This window comes from Dendrobium catenatum, unplaced genomic scaffold, assembly GCF_001605985.2.
Source record: "Dendrobium catenatum unplaced genomic scaffold, ASM160598v2 fragScaff_scaffold_743, whole genome shotgun sequence".
NCBI classification, from domain to species: Eukaryota; Viridiplantae; Streptophyta; class Magnoliopsida; order Asparagales; family Orchidaceae; genus Dendrobium; species Dendrobium catenatum.
The window spans coordinates 2,833,776-2,855,874 of NW_021319205.1; the positions used below are offsets into that span (position 1 = coordinate 2,833,776).

General features: G+C 34.4%; 1 protein-coding gene across 1 annotated transcript; it reads left to right on the top strand.

The window, feature by feature from the left end:
* The first annotated feature begins 4,559 nt into the window (after positions 1 to 4,559).
* Positions 4,560 to 13,642, top strand: LOC110110870 (inactive protein kinase SELMODRAFT_444075). Its single transcript, XM_028696447.1, has 9 exons — positions 4,560 to 5,951; positions 7,207 to 7,361; positions 7,442 to 7,536; positions 7,666 to 8,702; positions 8,959 to 9,119; positions 10,778 to 10,854; positions 10,929 to 11,076; positions 11,306 to 11,455; positions 13,276 to 13,642. The coding sequence occupies exons 1-9, from the start codon at positions 5,765 to 5,767 to the stop codon at positions 13,486 to 13,488; spliced, it is 2,223 nt and encodes a 740-aa protein (XP_028552280.1). The 5' UTR covers positions 4,560 to 5,764; the 3' UTR covers positions 13,489 to 13,642.
* Positions 13,643 to 22,099: the final 8,457 nt, after the last annotated feature.

Consider the following 22,099-nt stretch of genomic DNA (forward strand, 5'->3'; position numbering starts at 1 on the left):
TCTATAAATTAATGTTTCTTAAGAAAATTTTGAAAAATAAATGATTATGATTCTAAATCATCTTATTAATGTAATTCATCTTGATCTGTTGGTTAGAAATTTTGACTACCAACTAAGAGGTCTTGAATTCAAAACCTACAAATGTATGAATTTGTCTTAATTTATTGAAAAAGACCAAAAAAAAAAAATTATTAGAAATTTTATATAAGGTGCAAAAAGTAAGTTTTTCCCCATAAATTATAAGTCATTATGAATCCCTAAAAACAAGTCATCAAATTCATAATAGATTATAGTAGAATTTTTTTTAGAAATCACATTGCTTGTGTTTGTCTTGTTTTGAGAAATCATAGATATTAGGCTATCATGCATGCATGTCATTGGTCAAACTATGCATTCCAATATGTCATCATATAGATTTGAATTATTAAATTTATATCTTCTTGAGTACATGCACAACATAAATCACAAAGTCATAATTTTTTTTTTTATAAAATCAAATGTCTATATAAAATAAAAAGAGTTTGACATATAAGTTAAAGGAAATATAATTATACCTTATTATTGAGAACTTCTTAAAAATCATTATCTTTCCTTTGATGATTTTTATTATTTAATGATTCCATTTTATTGAGAGATAGGAAGAGATTTATTGATGAACGCAACAAATTATAAATTTGAAGTTATTTAAATTTAATTAATTATTATTTATAAGGCTTTGATTAATATAAATAATTAACTTTTTATTTCATACCAAAATTTTTTAAATGCATAAAGAAACTCTTACCAACATTTGAGTAAGTATACTCATATGAAAATAAAGTAATCATAATTAAATATGATAAAATATTATAATTCTAAGTGAGTAAGAATTAGATAAGATCCCAAATATCTAAGTGGGCATGCAAAAAATGGATATTTTGATAACCAATAGTAGGAGAAGAAAATTACACATAATGATATTTCTCAACTGTAAGAATAATTAAACTCAGTCTTCTTTTGGAACAGCTTTCATACTGCATTTTTAAAAAGCTTTTTAGAAACAAAGCCTTTGAGGAGATTATCAAAAAATCTATTATGAAGAGAATGACCTAACCTATAATGCCATTAATACATAGTGGTGAAACAGAGGGTGAATTCACTAAATTTATCACCTCTTCCAATCGTCTTCCTCACCGCAATCTCCAAATCCATCACCTTCATTATGAGACATGCTCGTGACGAGCAACTCATCTTGCTCATCACTTGCCCTATTATCATGCCCTTGGTTTTTTAAATTTAAATATATTTTTACTTCCAACCAAATATGTGGAAATAATCCATGAACTTATTTTCAATCATTTAAATACTCACAATTTGTTATAAATAGCATTTTCATTATGCTGTTTTTAAAGGTTCATAATATGCAGCTAACCATGATCTACTAATTAGGAGCTTTGACTATCAATCAATAGGTATTGTATTTCAAACTTGTGTATGTAATATGTGTATAAATTTAACTTATTTAGCTAAAAAAATCTTAACAAATGATCAATTCTATAAAGTAAAAAAGCAAAGCACCCCCCCTCCCACAAAAAAAAAAAAAAACCAATACTTATATAAATATGATATGATTGATATATAAATATTTTGCACTTATTTTTTATTATTTTGAAATACGAGTTAATACACAACTCATTTGGTCAATTGATTGAGAGCTTATGCTACCAACTAAGAGGTCTTGAGGTCAAGTCTAGTGTATGTGATGTGTGTGTGAGTGTCACGACACAACCCGATTGGGACGGATCCCGCTCGCATTGGGCCGCGACGGAGCCAACAAATCCAGGATCTGGCTTTGAAATTTGCTTCAGAACTTTCTTCCAAATATAAAACAGACAGAAAAACACAGAGCTACTATAAACATCCAAACACAGCGCAGTTCATCTATTTTTTCTTTCATCTAAATAATCATATACAGATACAGTACATGACTTACAGACAAAAAGAATAGAACATAACAGAAAAGCCATGACTGTACAAAAATAAAAAGTATCAAGTATTTAATCACAGATCAGACTCAGAACGTCTAGTCCAAGACCTCCTTCCTTTTCCCAGAACTTGAAAACCACGCAGAAAATAAGGATGAGTTAACAGCTCAGCAAGACATCAATCACCAATCAAAATCATCAAAAACTCTCATCAGAAATCACATCAGAAAAGTATCCGTACAAAATTTGAACAATCATACAGAAATCGTATAACAGACAGAACAGATAATAGCTCAATCAGAAATTAGCTTACGGATACAGAAAATTGAAGTCATATCGAATCGGAGTTCGGAATAGATATCATAAAGCTTTCAAATCACAGAGCAGACAGAATCGTACAGAAATAAGAAATCAAATAATTCACAGAGCAGATTCAGATATCAGATTTCAGATGTCCCTGACACAAACAGAATCTCGATGGATTCTGGCCCCTTATGCATCCCTTCCCTGACATAAACAGAATCTCAATGGATTCTGGCCCCTTATGTCTCCCGTTGTGCTTATAGCACCAGAACAGAACATATATTAGAGGTTCCGGAACATTTTCAGATTTCAGATCTCATTTCAGATTTCAGAATTCCCTGACCCAGATAACGGAATCACATAGGATTCCGGCTCCTTATAACTCCCTTCTGATAGCACAAACACATCAAATATTCAAATCATCTTATTTCAGAAAATTCAGAAATCATACGAAAATTCAGCGGCATAACGGCAGTATACGGAATTTACACAAAATGCACAGATCCAGAAATTTACCAAATTACCACAGAACATTCACAACAACATTATAAGACTTTCATTGTACTGACAAAACATTTTTCAACATCTTAATAATTTGCAGTTCAATTAAAACACCGTAGAATCCAAAATGTCCGGTAAAAATCTTCCAGAAAATACTAAAACGTGCACAATTATCATCTCAGAGACATACCAAAAGTTACGCGGTAAAACCTTTGTCAGAAGAAAATAATACTAGAAATTCGCTAAAGGAAACAAAATCCAGAACACCTACGGGATAGTGTGATCGTACCCTTTGCATTCGAACCACACGAGCGGAACCCTTTCGGAGACCCACAATCTCATTTCTGAAAATTGAGAAAGGAGAAATGTGCCTTACCTCGAGTCGGTCAACTTCTCTAACTGTCACAACTGACGAAAACAGATCGGAGTCGCTCAAAAATCATCTTTTCTTTCTTTTCCTTTGTTTTTCTCTCTCCTGGACGTCCTTTTCTTTCAAAAAATATCTCATTTCCATATATATCAAGACTGATCGTACCGGACGATAGCAACTTCGTCCCGGACGATCTAGGCTCTGGACAATTTCGTCCAGACGAAAATTAATTATCGTCACGGACAACTTGGGCTCTAGACGATTTTCGTCCAGACGAAATTAATTATCGTCCCGAACGACTTGCTCTCGGTAAGAATTTCGTCCAGACGAACCATGCAGCCAGAACTATTTTCCTGCACAACCTGTACCGATCGTCCCGGACGATCGAACTTCGTCCGGACGAACCTGGGAGCAAAATGATCTTTACAGTGAGTCTTCCTTAATTTACCTAAATGTTAAAAAAAAAAGAGTTAATAGCCCTCACATGATTGCAAATTGCAATATTCATATACATAAATTTTATACATATATACTATCATACTTATATAACATAAAGAGGGTTTTACGTACAAATCTCCTTATTTCTTGCTATTTATATATATAACACTTAAAACTTTAATATTTTATGCTTATCACCAGTATACAATTTTAATATTAAATATCTCACTCATATATTTTATTCCTACCACCTATATCATCATATAAACTTTATTATGAAGAGAATGACCTAACATATAATGTCATTAATACAAAGTAGTGGTGAAACAGAGGGTGAATTCACTAAATTTATCACCTCTTCCAATCATCTTCCTCACCGCAATCTCCATACCCATTACCTTCATTATGAGACATGCTCGCAACAAGCAAGTCGCCTTGCTCATCACTTGCCCTATTATCACGCCCTTGGTTTTTTAAATCTAAATATATTTTTACTTCCAACCAAATATGTGAAAATAATCCATGAACTTATTTTCAATCATCTAAATACTCACAATTTGTTATAAACTACATTTTCATTATGCTATTTTTAAAGGTTCATAACATGCAGCTCACCTTGATCTGCTAATTCAGAGCTTTGACTATCAATCAATAGGTCTTAAATTTCAAGCTTGTGTATGTAATGTGTATAAATTTAACTTATTCAGCTAAAAAAAAAAATCTTAACAAATTATCAATTCCATAAAGTAAAAAATCAAATAAAATATTCTATGGGCGTTAGACATGAAATATTAAAATTTTTAGGATAAAATGATATGTATCTAAATCCTTTAATATAAATTATATTATTTTAATTTATAGATAATTTTCAAAAATAATAAATATATTTATTTTAAAATTATATCAAAATATTAAAATAGTTAAATAAAAAGTATTATAAAAATTGGGTCAGAATATCTTGGGGCCCAAGAGGAAGAGTAGCTGGTGGATGGGGACTTTTCTTTAAGCGTTGCAGGAAAGAAGATTTGGGCTCGGTCCTTTTGCTTCTTAAAATCAATGGCGTCTCCTGTTGGTCTTGTTTGGCAGGTAATCCTCTTGTCCGAGGATTAGGGTTAGGGTTTCCTTCTCGTTGTTTCCTCAAGATCTCTGTTTGTTTAGTTGTAGGAGTATTTGACGATTGAGATCACTGGCGCTCTGCTGTTTCGTGGCTGGCACGGCTTTTTTGTGCTTCTTAGCTTTTGTTGAAGAAAGAAGCGAGCTCCATTTCTTGCTGTTGAAGAGGATTTGGGGTTTTCGTCTGTAAATTGTCGTAGGAACTTATCGGCTGGCTTCGAACTTTCTTGAACGTCCCAGTGTGACTTATCCAAGCTTAATGTTTTCCTTACTCGCGGTTGTGAATGAAGCCAGCTGGGTTGATAGTGATGAAGGAACATATTAAGGTATCACGGAGTGGGTCTGTTTGTCCGAGTGCGAAGTGGATATAGTGAGTTTTCTGTGTAATTTTAATTAGGGTTTCTTCCTGCCTCCGGTTAATAAAGGCTTTAGGGAGTTTGTAACTGTGCAGGTGGCCCTGATCTGGCTTTTTCGCCTGTCGTTTTCTGGTAAAGGGCGACATATTTACGGAAATAGGGATTCTCGGTGCTTTTTATAATTTCTGCTGCCTTTGATGCTTTCTGGAATACAAAACTGAGGGCTACGTTGGATAAGACGCATCGGCAGCTTTGAAAGTCCTTTTTAAAAGGTCTGAAGAAGGATCGGCATCGGAGAAGACGAAGCAGGAGGGCCTTTCGAAAACGCCAGCAAAGAATAGTCTTTTAAGGACCCAGGAAGGGTCTTTCCGCTGTCACTGGGAAATTATTGATATAAAATTATTTCCAGGTGGAGAGAAAGAAAGCCGGAAGAGGAAAAAGTAAACAGAGCCGATTTCACTTTTTTCTTAAGAGTTGATGCTTCTAGGTCAAAAGCGTCTTTTCTCTTGCACTTTTCTTGCACAGTGAGATATAAACAGCTGCTCCCGTATGTGCAAATATGGCAATGGTGGGATTGGGGTGTTATTGATGGAAAAAGCTTGTCTTCAGGAAGCTCTTCTTTGTTGCCTTTCTGCTTCCTTCATGCGCTGTTAACTTAGCGTTGAAATTTTTCTTTGGAGGTTTTAAGGTCGAAGCTTTGGAAACAGAGGATAGAAGGAATGAGTACTGGATTGCAGCATAAGCGAGGAAGGACTGATAAGGGTCCGCATTTAACTGAGAAGGTTGTAGTAGCTGTTAAAGCTTCCAAAGAGATATCAAAGAATGCGCTGGTGTGGGCATTAACTCATGTTGTTCAGCCTGGCGACTGCTTAACTCTTCTGGTTGTGATGCCGCTGCAGAGTTCAGGTAACCTAATTTTCTCTTTTTTCTATCTTTCTGTGATGGCGCAGTTTTTATACAGGTGGTAAGCTTCCTACTTTCTGTTCTGTGGTTGCTCGTTCAGCCCAAAAAAAGAACTTTTGGATTGGTTATTAACTGTACTTCAGTTGTTTAATTAGTGGCGCTTCTTAATTCCTTCCATTTTGAATGTTTTTTGGGCATTAACTGAAGCTGCTTTTGATTTTTCTTTCATCTGCTCGGTAACTAGAGAAAGAAATCACCATTTTAAATTTCTAGGAATATGTTACAAAACAGGGCTGGTATATCTGAATCACCTATGAGGAAGGCTTTTCTTAGGGGCTGTTTGGAGGCAGGATTTGAGCAGAATTTAGGCAGAATTTGAGCAGAATTTAAGCAGGATTTTAACTTAAATCCTGCCAAAACAGCAAACATGACAACTTCCTACGGAATCTTAAATCCTGTTTCTTCTCTAGGAGTTTAGCGGATTTACAGGATTTTGGGCGCAGGAGAAAGGGGGTGGCAATGACTTCTTTTTCAGTCCGCTTAAGCTTTCCTGAAGGTGAATCAGTAACGAGAAGTTCAACCTACTTGTAGATGGTAACTCACGAAGCTGAAGTAGCAAATGAAGAAATGGCGACGAGGAAAAGCAAAGCCTAGACAGCTCCAAGGCTCTAGGAAGAGCGTAGACAAAAACCAAAGAGAAGAGAGAAATTATAGAAATAGACATGCAATGGCAGAGAAGAATACCACCTATCTCTTTTTTTGTATTTCATTGATTTAATATTTAATTAATCAATAATTTATTATGATATTAATATAATAAGTATGATTTAATTAACATAATCAAGATTTATAAATTTTTTTAAAGCAGCGTGTGTAAGTCTTTATTTTTTTTAGAAAAAATGTAATTAATTTTCTTCTTAGGACTTAAGATTTTTCTCATTTAGATATTTTGCTGATTTTACCATGATTTATAGTATTAATATTCACTTTCTTTTGAATTTTTTTGTACCCATCTTATCATTTTAAGAAGCCTCAATTTACATGCTTAAAGAACTTGGAACTTGTTTTATATTATCAATTTATCATTTTGCTTACATAGCTTTGTTGGGCTACTGTCTTGTACCCATATTCTATCTCATAACCATTCACGTATATGCACATTCACGTATTCTATCTCATAACCATTTTTGCCTGATTGATTGTATAGCTTGCCTTGGTTGCTGATCGCCCACGAACTTCTTTGCTTTCTCATTTTCAGGCAGGAAACTGTGGGGTTTTCCTAGATTTGCTGGGGACTGTGCAAGTGGTCACAGGAGATCACATACTGGAACTACCTTAGAGCAGAAATCTGATCTTACATATTTATGTTCTCAAATGATGCTTCAACTTCATGATGTTTACGACCCAAACAAGGTTAGTGCTTTAATTTCACATTTTTCTTATTTCTACATAGTTATTTTTTAAATGCTATTATTTATGCTACCTTCCTGCAGGTTAATGTCAAAGTAAAGGTTGTATCTGGTTCGCCTTCTGGTGTTGTTGCTGCCGAATCCAAGAGAGCTAATGCCAGTTGGGTAGTTCTGGACAAGTAATATTTTTAACAGAAGTTCACATGCAAAGGGATATGTTCTCATTTAACTATTATAGATACCAATTTGTTCATGATATTTTTTTTCTCTCTATGACTTATGTATTCTTTCAAATGCATTTGACTCAGGCAGCTAAAACACGAGGAGAAGCACTGCATAGATGATCTACAATCTAACATAGTTGTCATGAAGCGTTCTCAACCTAAAGTTCTTAGATTGAATCTTGTAAGATCAGCTGAGGCTGAGTCCTCTGAGCTCTGTACTCTGCCTCATGAGTTGGATGCATCAGCTAATGACATTAAGAAGGATATTAAGGGTCTTCAAGCATGCATTCAAGGTCCAACAGTTACCCCCTCGAGCAGCCCTGAGGTAGAGACATCATTTACTGCTACTGAAGCCGGAACATCCTCGGTATCAAGCTCTGATCCGGGAACTTCACCATTTTTTATTTCTGAAACAAACGGCTTTCATAAGAAAACAGAAAGAGTGGAAGTGAAGGAAAATCAAAATTTGGATGTAACCAGCTCTGATTCTGATGGTGAAAGTTTGTGTCCTTCGACAACCCTCGAGTTACAGCCATGGATGGCCAGGATTCTATCTGGTGAGCGATCATCTTCTAAGCATGTTGAAGGCATCTCTCATAGACTCAATGATTCTCGTATATCCAAAGCCAAAATTTTGTTGGAGAAATATTCTATGCCTAATCAGCAAGCTGGAATAAGTTCTATGAACTTTAGATCAGAGTGGAACTTTAGTGGGGATGTGAGAGAAACTATGACTGTAACCAGAAATTCAACACCTGTACCACCTCCTTTATGTTCAATATGCCAGCACAAGGCACCTGTGTTCGGAAAACCTCCTAGGTGGTTCACTTACTCCGAACTCGAACTTGCTACTGGTGGTTTCTCACAGGCAAACTTCTTGGCAGAGGGTGGTTTTGGATCTGTTCATAGAGGGGTGCTTCCTGATGGACAGGCGATTGCTGTGAAGCAACATAAACTGGCTAGTTCACAGGGTGATCATGAATTTGGCGCTGAGGTTGAAGTTCTAAGCTGTGCGCAGCACCGCAATGTTATTATGCTGATTGGGTTCTGTGTCGAGGATAGAAGAAGGTTGCTAGTTTACGAATATATTTGCAATGGATCGTTGGACTTCCATCTCTATGGTAATTCCTTTATTGTGAATTGAAGAAAAAGACTATTCAATTTTTTGTTTTCAAATTGATTGTTAAATTATTTCTTGTGGATTTCTTTATTTCTATTGCTTTTTATACAGCGTATCAACTTGATAAGATAGGTAGACATGTACCTAGAAAATCTCAAGCCTTTTAAAATCATGTTATTGATGCCATGCATCTTTAAAATATGACATCCCAACTGAGAGCTGTAACAGCATTTGCATGATATTAATTTTATTTATAGGTCGTAACCGGGAACCACTAGAATGGGCTGCTAGACAAAAGATTGCAGTTGGCGCGGCACGAGGATTGAGGTATCTACATGAAGAGTGCAGGGTGGGTTGCATAGTCCACCGAGACATGAGGCCAAACAACATCCTCATCACTCATGACTTCGAACCATTGGTATGGTTTTCTTTTTACTACTCAATGGTTTTTAACTAACATTATAATGGCCCCCATTCCACTTGCTGTTCTTGCATGAAAAATTTGCACTGATTTTTCCTTTTTTTGTGCGCAAATGTTTCTCTTAACCATGGTATCGTACTCTTGGAATCAATTTCCAATTACATCCTTAATGGACCTTCCAATTTTGAATGAGGAGAATGGATGTTTCAGTTTCTTTTTCAAATGATTTTTCCTTTCAAATCTTTGTGCTTAAATATTGTTCACCTGAAGCAAAGTTTAAATTAAATTCAACCTTGATTAGTAATGAATCATGCCCTACAAATTACATGGAGAAGTCCATGTTATTGTGTCTTTCTTCTTCTGGAGACACCTTATGAACTCATCAGTAAGCACTTTAGGCAGCTTATAGTAGAAATGATTTGTTATCGAATCAGTTTTTAGTAAGTTATTTTTGAAAATTAATTACCCATATTAATAAATATATCTAAAGGTATGTTTGGTTGGAAGTAAAGCGAGTGTGAAGTAAATTTAATATTGGGATTTTAACTTTTTAGGTGTTTGGTTTGATGCGGAGTAGATTGAAATAAAATACTAATGTATTCCAAACTTCCTGCGTTAGTTCATTTTGTGCATAAAGTAAAATTGCCCAAATTGAGTGAAATAGGAAATCACGAGCATGAGTGAGAGAAAGAAGTCCTTTTAAAGCCCCAACGTTTCCTCCTCTATTGTCGCAGGAACCATTGTGGTTTCTTCTCCATTGTTGCGAAACCCATCATTGTTTCTTCCTCCAACTTGAGAGCTAAGACCATATAGCTTTTCATCTTCTCTGTCCTCGCAGCTGTTAGACTTTTTTTCTTCGCGTGAGGTAGAGTTTTGCTCAAGTCGCTTCATCAACTCCTTGCTGTTGTTCGACTTCACCCCTTCAATGACGTTTCCTTCATGTTGGGTCGGAAGTCACTGAAGCAACTATACGAGCTCACTCGCTATGATGGTAACTGTCTTTCTTTCTTTCGCGTGCTTCTTCGGCCAAATCCCTTAAATTCAAGAAATTTCAAGATTTTTAGGGACTTATGGTCCAAAGGGGAGACATGGAGGATTTAATTTGCCGTTGGTTGGTTTTAGCGGCTACTCAAATCCTGATCTTTTCTTCTTTTGTTTTTGATGAGTTTATTTTTTAGGATATCCTTAGATTCTTAGGGCGGATTCCATAGTTTTAGGAGGATGAAATGTTAGTGTAGTATAAGACATTTCAAAAATTGGTTTACCCAGAGTCATTCCCCTTTCCATTTGAAACCGAAGCAGTCAACACCACAGGAAACAATAACAAGCGCGGTCTTTTCTCCATCCTCCGTTGATTTTTTACTCTGCGTACTTCCAACCAAATAGAAAATACAATTCAACTACATTCACTTTACAGACAACCAAATAATTTCAAAATATTTAATTTACACTGCATTTACTTTAAACCGTATTTATTTTACACTGCATTTCTTTTTCATCAAACCAAACAGCATCTAGGCTTTTTTTAATATGCAGTTTAGTTTGTAAATTTGCACGAGATTTGAAAATCCGATCAGAATGACTGCTCAAATGATTAGTGTTGCTCCGTTACATATAACATGAAAAATTTCATGCTCAGACTGTTAATTTTCCAGGTTGGTGATTTTGGTCTAGCTAGATGGCAACCAAATGGAGATCTTGGTGTAGAAACCAGAGTAATTGGCACATTTGGGTAATCATCAACTTGGAGTGACTTTCATAAAAATAATAATAATAGTAAATGTAACACCTCATCGTTGATTGCAGGTATCTTGCGCCAGAGTATGCGCAAAGCGGCCACATCACAGAGAAAGCAGATGTTTATTCATTTGGGGTCGTATTAGTGGAGCTTGTGACCGGACGCAAAGCTGTGGACATCAACAGGCCAAAGGGCGAGCAATGCCTCACTGAATGGGTAGGTTGTACCGTTCATCATTCCCAAAAATGAAACAATTAGTTAACAGGATCCCCAGGCAAGGCTAACTCTTTGCAGAATTGAGGAAATTTGTGATTTAGTTGTGGCTAATTTATTTTTCTTCAAAACTCTTTTCTCTGCTAATAATGAATGAATTATTCAGGACACTAGGATTTTATTCTTGGAATGATTTTTTTTTTTCTAATTGGCTTGCGCTTTCTTTATTCAGGCTCGTCCACTTCTAGAGGAATTTGCAATTGATGAGCTGATAGATCCATGCTTGGTTAATCGTTACTCTGAACATGAAGTGGTTTGCATGTTGCATGCAGCTTCATTGTGTATTCAGCGAGATCCTCAGGCTAGGCCTAAAATGTCTCAGGTAAAGTTCCTGTTTGGTTTGGTAAACAACTAAGTTTAAACCTATAGATCTATTCAATATCGTTTTACTTTGGTAGAAGCTTTTGGAAATGTTTATGGATGAGAATATTCCGCATATGGTTTCATTCAAGATTGTGGATAAATTAACTTGTTATCTATCAATATATCTGTATATTATCTATGTATATAATACATATGAAGGTATAATAAAAGAGAAAAACTGTCATTTGAAAATTTTCAAAAATACAAGAAAAAAGCTTTATTTGAAAATGGGATTTTTTTTCAAATCTTTTAATGGCTTTTGTTTATTTTTGTTAAACATCAATTTTTCCCAATAAATTCAACAAAAAGAAAAAAAAAAGATTTGAAAAGATTATAATTATAATTTCTCTTTTTTAAAATTATGTTCTCTTATTTTTGAGATTTAGAAATGTATAAAGGGAGGAAAAATATATGCTATTGCCTTCATTTTTGGTAGCAACTAATGTTTGTCACCTTGGTCATCAGTCTTTTTTTTCCTTTTGTGTTCTGCTTGTGACATCTTTTATTCATTCTCTTCCAGTATTCCCCTCTTCCCCAAGTTTCCATAGTCCTTGGGGAGTCATGAAATTACTTAATCTTATTCATCTTTTTAGAGAATTTTAAAGTCCTCCTTGGTAATGATAACATTGTTGCCCCTTAGTCCAAACCATTTCATGCTCTAGCGAGCAAGTTCCTTGAGCTTCGCTTGTCTCACTGGACTAGTTGGGTCAGTTGCCTCTACATCATATACTTCATTTTCACTGATTAGCTGCATTACTAACTGCCAAAATAGTTGCTCAGCCATCAAAGAAAAAGAAGGCAGCCAAAGCCAAAACTGCATTCAGAGGCTATGATAAGGGAATATGGTTGCCAAAAAATAATAATGCATCCATCCCGCTTTCATTCACGGATGTCCAAAAGATCTTCGTCCCGTAGCCAAAAAATATTAATCACTTTGTGCTTAGAGTAAATTTCATCTCCTGCCCTAGCTATAAGTAAGGACGACAAATTCAAATTTAACTCAAGCTCATAAAGCATCAGTGTCATGTAAAATATTTTCAAATCTATAGAACATTAGACACCATTATATTATGATTATGATCAAAATTTCTATTTTTTGGCATGCATTCAAGCTTTTAGTTTTGCTCGAGATTTTAAATTAGTCATGAGACCTCTGTCAACTTGAACAATTTGAAATTGACGCTCAAGACTTCGTTTGAGATAATTTTTTTGCTGTTTTCTGAAACAGCTTTTTATGAAATTTTGGTACTATAAAGTCATTTTAGAAAGCAACAAAAAAGCCGTCTCAAACAAAACCTCAATCAACTTCTACCTCCGATTAATGAAGCCCCCTTGACAAAGAAAGCCTCGATTGATGACACCAGATTCTAGAGTTAGTTTAGGTCAATTACATTCATTGATTAAAAATTTCATGATCCATATGACCCACCAGGATGATGAAACCCTGGCATTGGCATTCAGTTTATGATCAATCCTTCAAACCTCACTCTCCGAGTAATGGATGATCTCTTCACTTGCATCAAAAAAATTGTAATGACCAATCTACGAGACAACTTTTGCTGCTAGTTTTAGGTTTTGTTTGGGACGTCTTTCTTCATACTTCTTAAAGCAGCTTTTCAGTACAAAAAATTAAAATTATTTTATTAAAAAGTTATTTTATTAAGCAATAAGAAAACCATCATACAGGAGGTTGCCCCTCGAATTGGAAAGGGCAACCATTTCATTAGATTTCCTGCTTTTCAATTCTGGAACATTGAATCTTTTACATGATTGTTATAGGTTCTGCGCATTCTGGAAGGGGATTTGGTGATGGAAGCCAACTTCATGTCGTTCCCAGGCAGTGATGTTGGCAGCAGGAGCGGAAGATTGTGGTCCGAGCAACAAGTCGGTCAAAAACAGTATCATAATCGTTCAAGCAGTTTCGGTGGAGAGCAATCTTATGATCTGCTGAGAACTGATTGGGGAGAGAAGCCAGCTTTTCTTAGGAGGTAAATCATTCAAAGATCTGCTTGTTGCTGTTGTTATTCTGTGATCATCCTTTGTACCTATTTGTATAGTGTTTTGCAACAGGAGTTTCATTTCTCACATTCTGCAAATTGTTTACATTTCATTCTCGGAAAATCTCTAAATTTTTTTGTTTTCAGCTTCCCCTTTTTTTTGCTTGTTTCATTAGTTCTTATGGCTTATTTGGTTGGGATTGAAACTAAACTAAAGTTTCGTTTGGGACATTTTTTCTTATTGTTTTCTAAAACAGTTTTTAAGTACAAAAATTTTGTACTAAGGTTTTGTTTGGGACGGTTTTCATACTGCTTCTTAAAGCAGTTTTTAAGTACAAAAACAAATTTTTTGTATTAGAAAATTGCTTTAAGAAACGGTAAGAAAATCATCCTAAACAAAGCCATAAAAGCTACTTTAGAAAGCAATAAAAAAGCTATCTTAAATGAAGCCTAAATTAGGTGGTGATAGGTTTAAGCTTAAAAAAAAGGTTAAGGATATTCTTATAAAAATTTTTATTAGGATGTTTCACAATTGTTGGAGTTATTACAAGATCAACAGCATAAAATTTGATTGATTTTTATATATTGTACGGACCTTATCAATTGGTGAGGATGCCCAAATTGTTTAGTTGATGAAAAAGATAAATATAAACATAGAAAGTTCTATAACTCTATATCCTAATCATTTTTTTTTTTTAATATTTACATAAAAGTAATATGAAACATGGAAATTTGATAGCAAGCTCAAACATAAAAAATTGTTCAAAAACATGGAAATTTGATAGCAATATGAATATATCAAAATAATTAAAAAAATTGCCAAAACATATCCTAAGAGCTCGGGGAAATTGTAGGCATTTGTATAAATAAGCATAGTTTTTAGAAAATTATTATAAATTAATTTATTTGAAAAAATTGGAAAACATTTTTATAGTTACCAAATTTTAGTAAATATAATTGTACAAATCATTAATTCTAAAGAAAAAAAAATAAAAACACCAAGAAATTTACAACCAAATAAAATTATGTCTATTAAAAAAAAAATAAAACTAAGAAAGAATTATCAAAAATAGATTTTACATTTATATTAGAAATGATTGAAGAGGAAATAAAAAAAATAATTGTCAAATAAAAATATGATAGTAATATTAAAAAGAAAATAATAAAAATTGTTTCAAATAGGTCCTAAGATTATAGGTATGTATAATTTTTACAACTATTTCAAAAAAATATGATTTTCTTAAAATTATTATCATGGATTTTTTTTGAAAAAAAATCAACGAGCCCATGATCACTTAATTATGATTTAATTAAGGCACTAAATTACTAAAAAAAAGCTTCATGATCATGACAATCAATATGGATCGTACGATAGAATGCTTTAGATTATGGCTCAACCTATAAAAGTGATCATCCGATATAAACAGAGAGATCAAACAGCTAGAAGAATTAAAGAGCTCTATAGCATTTTCTGGCTATCATTGCTGACAACCATCAGCTATCTTCGTAGACGATCATTGTCTGAAATCACCCCCCCCCTCCCTTCAAACTCGTATTAAATTAAACTCTATAGGAGAAATCATATATTTGTTCTTAAATAATCATTTCCTCTTCTTATATAGTGGATTTTTCAATTGAATCGGCTCAATAACTTTTCTCTTTCTGGGTTTTTCAAGTAAAAAGATTTCATGTTTCTTACAAATTTATTTGTGCATTGTGAGTGCTAAATTTTGTCAAAAACTAATATATACATCTTTTGTTTTACCGTCATAAATTTTCTAGCACGTAATAGTACAAAAACTATTTAATTATAAAAAAATTAAAGAAAGATAATGAAATTTAAAATCAAATAAAATTAGGATTATTTTTTAAATAAATTTAAGAAAATATTATCCCAACAGATCATGTATTTATATTTTTTGGTACATATATTTATAGTAGATGCCAGTAAAAAAGATAACTCAGTTCATATATATATAAAAAAAGAGACTATCGACTTTCGAGTTCGAGCTCAAACTCGATTTGATAACATGCTCGTGAGTCGAGCTTATCGACTTTCGAGTTCGAGCTCAAACTTATAATCGAGCTCTTTTACTAAATGAGTTCAAGTTTAAGCTAAGTCCGCTTTGACTCGTTAACTCGTCGAGCCACTCAATTTCAAAATATATATTTAAAAAATTTTAATATACCCTTTTATCTATGAATTTTTTAAGATAACAAAAATTTGAGCTCCATAAACGAGTCAAGTTCGAGCTCTAGCTTTTTAAAAGAGTTCGAGTAATCAAGCAGAGCTCGAGCTAGATTTTTATACAGCGAGTTGAGTCTGAGCTCATTAAACGAACTCGAGTCAAGCACGATGAGTCTGAGCTCATTAAACGAACTCGAGTCAAGCACGAGCTCTAGTTTGAGCTCAATATAACAAGCTTAGCTCGATAATGATTAATGACACTACTCAACTCGACTGGTTTATACACGTTAAAGAGAGTTTTAACTATCAATTTATAGGTATTGATATATCTGATATGTGCATGAGTTTTATCTAATAAGCTTAAATATTAAAAAAAAAAAAAAAGCTGCCAGAATTTCCGGATAATGTCCCATCAAGTCATCCAAAAAAGCTGAGATATACCAGCCTGGAATCTATCTACCATTAAATAGTTGGACAAATACAAACAAAGATGAACAAACTAAAAGACAGTGCTGACAGCCTGACAGGCTATAGAGAGGCTATTCATGATTAGTACTGGATATAGACAGTGTGCTGAAAGTTTGTACTACCAATTAAAAATTCTTGAATTCAAATTTTAGGTATATTATATGTGTGAGCTTAATTTATATATATATTGAAAATTAAGGTCTAAATCCCAAATTCATTAATTGTAAAAACTAATTACATGTGTAAAAATTTTTTAAAAAGAGCAAAAAGAGGGGAAAAAACCCTGAGGTGACCAAAAAAATCACCAAAAGGTGCCAAAAATTACACATGCCAAAAAGTAAAGAAAAATTATAGAATAAAAACAAGGCTCAGGAAAACCCAATTGCAAATACGGAGAAGCACATAAACCCCAGTTGCGGGAATTGCCATCAAATGAAACATTAGTTGCAGGGAACAGCCATACTGGGGATAAAATTAATGTAATCGATCATTATTGCCCCCTACAGCAATAACAAATAAACGAACAACAACCAAAACAAAAGAAGGAACCCCCCAAAGATCATGAAAATCACCGTAGTACACCAATAGCAGTCTTCAAACAACCAGGCTAGAATGTAAGAGAATGAGAAACATCAAAATGCTGATAACCGAGCAGGGAGAGGCCGCACCTCTCTATAAGAGATCTAAAAGCTGAAACCCATTCTTTAATTTACAAATTTTCGAAAAAATAGCGTTCTCAATCTTAAAGCAAACTGAGGAGCTACTAGAGGCAGAACTTACAAATCTCCTCTCATTCCTTTCTCTCTAAACAAAATATATAGTGGAAAAAATAACGAGGAAGTAGAGCCTTTTAACCAATGTGGAAAAATCTGGCTGGTCATAAACCCAATAAAAAAGCTGTAACAAATTTGGTCTAAGAAGTAAAGAGGAAATGCATGGGATCAATGAGGAGAGAATGGAATGTGTAAAGTTGCATTCAAAAAATATGTGAGCAGCACTCTCGGTATAATTATGGCACAAGGAGCAAGCTATGTCCACCGTGATGTTACATTTATTCAGTTATGCAACCATTTTAAGCCCACCCACCATAGCAAGCTAGGCAAAGACCGAATATCTCATGGCAAATAAGGTGGCCCAATTGTAAGCAACAAGAGGCTTATAAAATTACTTAATAAAATCACTGAATTTAGCATTAACCATAGTTCCCCAATATAAGCAGTCAACATTTATCTCATGAATTAGGACCCTTTGTATGGACACAAAGATATCTAGCAGTAGAGAATCAAGGAGGTTCCAACAGCCCCTAGCAATAAAGTTATTAACACCAAAATTGCAATTATTGGCCTAAGAGAGAGGCGCAACAGCAGGAAAATCAAGAAGCCTGATCCCATTACACCAGTAATCCCAAAAAAATGAGAACAGAGAGGAAATAGTGACTTTGCAGTTAAAACAAGGCTTAGATAAAGCTATAGTGGTACATATGGATTTCCATAAGATGGCAGCATAAGAGGGAGCCGATTTCCAAGGGGTAAAACACCAGAATAGGAGCCAAGAAGCTAAAGGGGAATTGAAATTATAGATTCTGAGGATAAGAGAGTAGTTAAAACTAAATTGAAGGGCAGGAATGGGCATCAGCCCCAGACCTCCCAACTGCTTAGGTTTGCAAACCTTATCCCACGCAATCAAATGTAATTTCCTTGAGGGAGCAACATTTCCAAAAAAATAGAAATTTAGAAGGAAGCTTCCTAAAGTACTTAATAATCGATTTAGGTAAATATAGAGCCCCTTATCCAATAAGCAATGAAGTTAAAAATAGTGAATTTGAGGAATTAAATACGTCCAGCAAAAGAGAGGAGGTTGGCATTCCAACCCAAGAGCTTCATGGTAATAGTTTTTATGAGTAGAAGAAAGTCAACAACTTTACGTCTCTTAAAGGATATGGGGATCCCAAGGTAGGTAATTTGCTTCCTAGGAATAGGGAGGGAGAGGGCTCTACAAATATCATCTACATTATGAGAGTTGTTGGGTAGAATGATGGAACTCTTATCAAAGTTAACATGTAACCCATAAGAAGCTGTAAAAGTATTAAGGAGGTGCTTAAAAATATTGCAATTGGAGACCGTAGGAACCCCAAACACAAGTAAATCATTAGCATAGAGGAGGTAACTGACATTATGATTACCAAAGGAAAGCCCAACAAAATGCCCTTCATCAATTAAGTATGAGAAGGCATCCATTACAATACTAAAGAGATACATGCTAAGAGGACAACCCTGGCGCACCCCCGTAGAGGAGGGGAAGAACCCCTCAGAAGCCCCATTTATCACCATAGAGTAGTTGACATTGGTGATAGCCTTGATCCATAGAATAAATTGTCTAGGAAAACCTTTCTGTTTCAATCTGGCCAGCAGAAAATCTCTAGACACCGTGTCAAAAGCTTTACGAATATCCAATTTGGCACAAAAATTTTATTATTATCCCCATTACGAGTAGAAGAGAGAAGCTCTTGGGTTAGGATAATGTTATTAGTAAAAATTCTAGATTTAATGATACCAACTTGGTTGTCTTTCACAATAAGAGGCATAACATGTCTTAATATACTAGCAATGATCTTTGAGATGATTTTGTAGATCATATTGCAGAGTTAAATCGGTTTAAAATCAGCAAAGCAGGAGGCATGCTTGGTTTGGAGGGAGCAAATTGAATAGATCTTTAAAATGTTGAATAATAGCATTAATTGCATGGATATCAAATTATAGGAGGAAGTACCGAGGTTAAGAGCAGCATGTTGACCTGTTTTTCCCCCAGACCCAGGTCAAAGAGTTGACCTAGTCAAATTTGACCAGGCTAGACCCCAGGACCCATCCCAATGGGTTCAGGGAGTCAAGCGAAGTTTGCTGAGCCTAGACCCAGGTCCTGGGTCAACCTGGTTGACCAGGTTAACCAGGGTTGACCCAAATTGACCCAAATACCTTCTAATTGATTTTAAACCAAATTTAGAGCTCATCGAGCTCAATTCTCCCCTCCACTAGACTCAGTGGGTCATGCCCAACCTACTGGACCCAGACCTGTGCCCTAGGTCAACCTGGTTGACCCAATTAGCCTTAATGGGTCAAATCAATTTTTAATCCATTCAAGTTTGTTCTTGACCAAATCCACTCTTCCCTTAGGTCAATTTGGCTAGGTGGACCAAGTCAAATTTTGACTTGGTCAACCCGGGCCTTTATTGGGTCAAATCGACTTATTTAAATCGAATTTAAGCCCAATTAATGCATTGAATTCATTGGAATCAATCCCTAATTCAAAATCCTGGCCATATAGCTTGATTTCCCTCCTAATTTATTGGGGATTTGATCTCAGCCGTCTACCCTAAGCTTAGGCCTTTAAATAATGAAAATTAGGGTTGTCTTAGGGACTTTTTGCAATCTCTCTCCCCAAGCATCCTCAGCTCTTGAGATTTGGTGAGAGAACTCCCACAGCCTCCCACGATCTTTCCCGATCAAATATCGCCGTCAAACCCTCACTGGCGGCAAGATCTCTGGCGAACCGAGAGCAAGTTTATTCCAAGGCATCTTCCGTCAATCCAAAGCTTTTCAATCTGTGATTCCTAAAGGAGAAATAAGTGTGGACAATCTACAAGTGCAACAAGCCCAAGATCTCCAGAATCCATCGTTTGGATTGAGGTAAAACCCTAACTCTAGTTAGAAACACATAGATCTAAATAACTTATTATACACCGTGTATTAAGTTGTGTTCTTGGTCCCCCAATATTTTTGTTCATGTGTACGCTTTAGGTTTAAGATTTCGTAAGGTTTTGTTGTCCCGATCGCGAAAACGAGACAAAAAACCTATCCCTCGGTTTCGCCCTAGCTAGAGGGGTACACTTTTTAGAATGTTGATCGTGCAATCAACGGTTCTGATCTCTTCATTCTGAGGCTTTTTTCGACCGCGAATCTGAGCCCGCGGTCATTTGCTTTATCCAGCGAAATCAGGACTGCTGATTTCAATCAGCAGACGATCGGACGGTCCTGCGGTGCGTCCTACGTGGCTAAGTGTTGACCGCCATTGCAATCATCTCGCGATGATTGGCACCAATGATTGCTGGCAGCGCAATCATTGGTCGCGGTCCCGGCATCCAATCCCGGGCCGCCACGTGTACGCATTCGCCCATTTTTATTTTAAATCATATTATTATTATTATTATTTAACAGATTTTTTTATATAATTAAAATAAATTATTTTCTAAAAAAATATACCTAATATATATTATTATTTTTAGAAAAATTATATCTTTAATTTAAAAATATTATTTTTTAAAAATATTAATTATTTATTTATTATATATTATTGCTATTCCCTTTTTATTGTTATTATTATTATTATTATTATTATTATTATTATTATTTCAAAAATTTTTAAAATACCTTTTATTGCTTTAAAACTTCGATAATTCATAACAAAATCATTTTAAATGGGATTTTTGCGTATAATACATTGAATTTTTCAGAAAAATCTTTATTTTCACTTAAAATTATTTTCAGGAATCAAATTTACTTTTTATGGCTGTTTTCTGCATTTCCTATATATATTGGATTATTTAACTATTATTTAAATAATTAATATACTAATTATTTTGAAATTAAAATTATTTTCAAATTATTTAGAAACCTCGTTAGGGTGGCCAGTGGATCTCCCCTATATGTGTATTTATTACAAAATGATTTATTTTTAATTATCCTATTTTTTTAAATTTCTATATTTATAAGTATTTTAAATTATTTTAAAATTACTTGTATTATTAAATCATATATTTGGGAGATCCACTTCATGTAATTTTAAACTTAGGTTATGAATATAAAGTGCAATCATGGGAGAGGTGGATTAGTGGATGATTGAGTCCCAATCATTCACAAATCTCACCGATAAGCATGCTTAGTCCTCTCTTTTATCGTACATTGCATGTACAGGATGCACGAGCACTTAATTTAGGCTCTCCTAGATTTAAGGACATGTCATATTTACTGCTTTTATGTACTCCTTGCATCGTTACCTTGAGGGTTTGTGTAAAACTTTATTTTAAACCTATATAACATAGTGAAACCCTAAGACATTAATTAAGGACCCGTCTAGCGAACTTAAAAAAATTGTAGGAGCTAGGATAGATCCCTGATTGATGTGAAAACTTTAAAATTTGAACTTAGTTACATCTTAAACATCCCATAATTTTCTAGGAAATTTTAGGGCTCTTTAGACCCCTTAATTAACAAACCCTAATTTACCCAGTAAATAGGGCCTAGTAACTTCTAAAAATTACAATAAATCCATTTTAACTCAAATAAATACCCATAATAGCTTGAATTGTTTAGAATTCCATCCTTAACCTAAGATAAATAGGGCTCTTTAGGTTGACCTCAATCTGACCCTTAATTTCAACTTTAATCAAAATTACCTTTTTGCCCATATTAGATAATTAAAAATTATTAAAATTTTAAATTTCTCCAAATACTTAAGAATACCTCCTTATGTCATTTTTGACCTTTGGGGGTAATTCCAATTAGTTTGGAGATGATTTGGATCAAAACCATAAAATCACCCATAATTAAGCAGTTTTAATAATTCATTAATTACTCAAAATTTTAAAAATTCATAACATTGCATAGAAAACTCCAAATCCAACAAACTCAAAGCCTAAATACTCACCTTAAGCCCTAGTATTTACCTAAAATGTCAGGGACCCTTAACTTAGACTATTTCCTATAGTGACCTTTTGGGACCCCCTCAACCTAGCACCTAGGAAAACTTTGGACTTCCCAAAATTGGATAATACAATTTGAACTTCAAATATCGCTACCCTAAGTATTAAAATAAATCAACAAACTAAATTAACTAAAATAGATCCTAATTTATTAATATTTAAACTTTAAATAAAAATTTTCTTGTCTAGCCTTCA

Bases quoted from the DNA above. Each gene is read 5' to 3' on its own strand.
- LOC110110870 (XM_028696447.1), top strand. From the start codon at position 5,765: ATGAGTACTGGATTGCAGCATAAGCGAGGAAGGACTGATAAGGGTCCG. The intron at 5,952-7,206 runs GTAACCTAATTT...TCTCATTTTCAG, and splicing joins GATGCCGCTGCAGAGTTCAG to GCAGGAAACTGTGGGGTTTT. The intron at 7,362-7,441 runs GTTAGTGCTTTA...ACCTTCCTGCAG, and splicing joins ATGTTTACGACCCAAACAAG to GTTAATGTCAAAGTAAAGGT.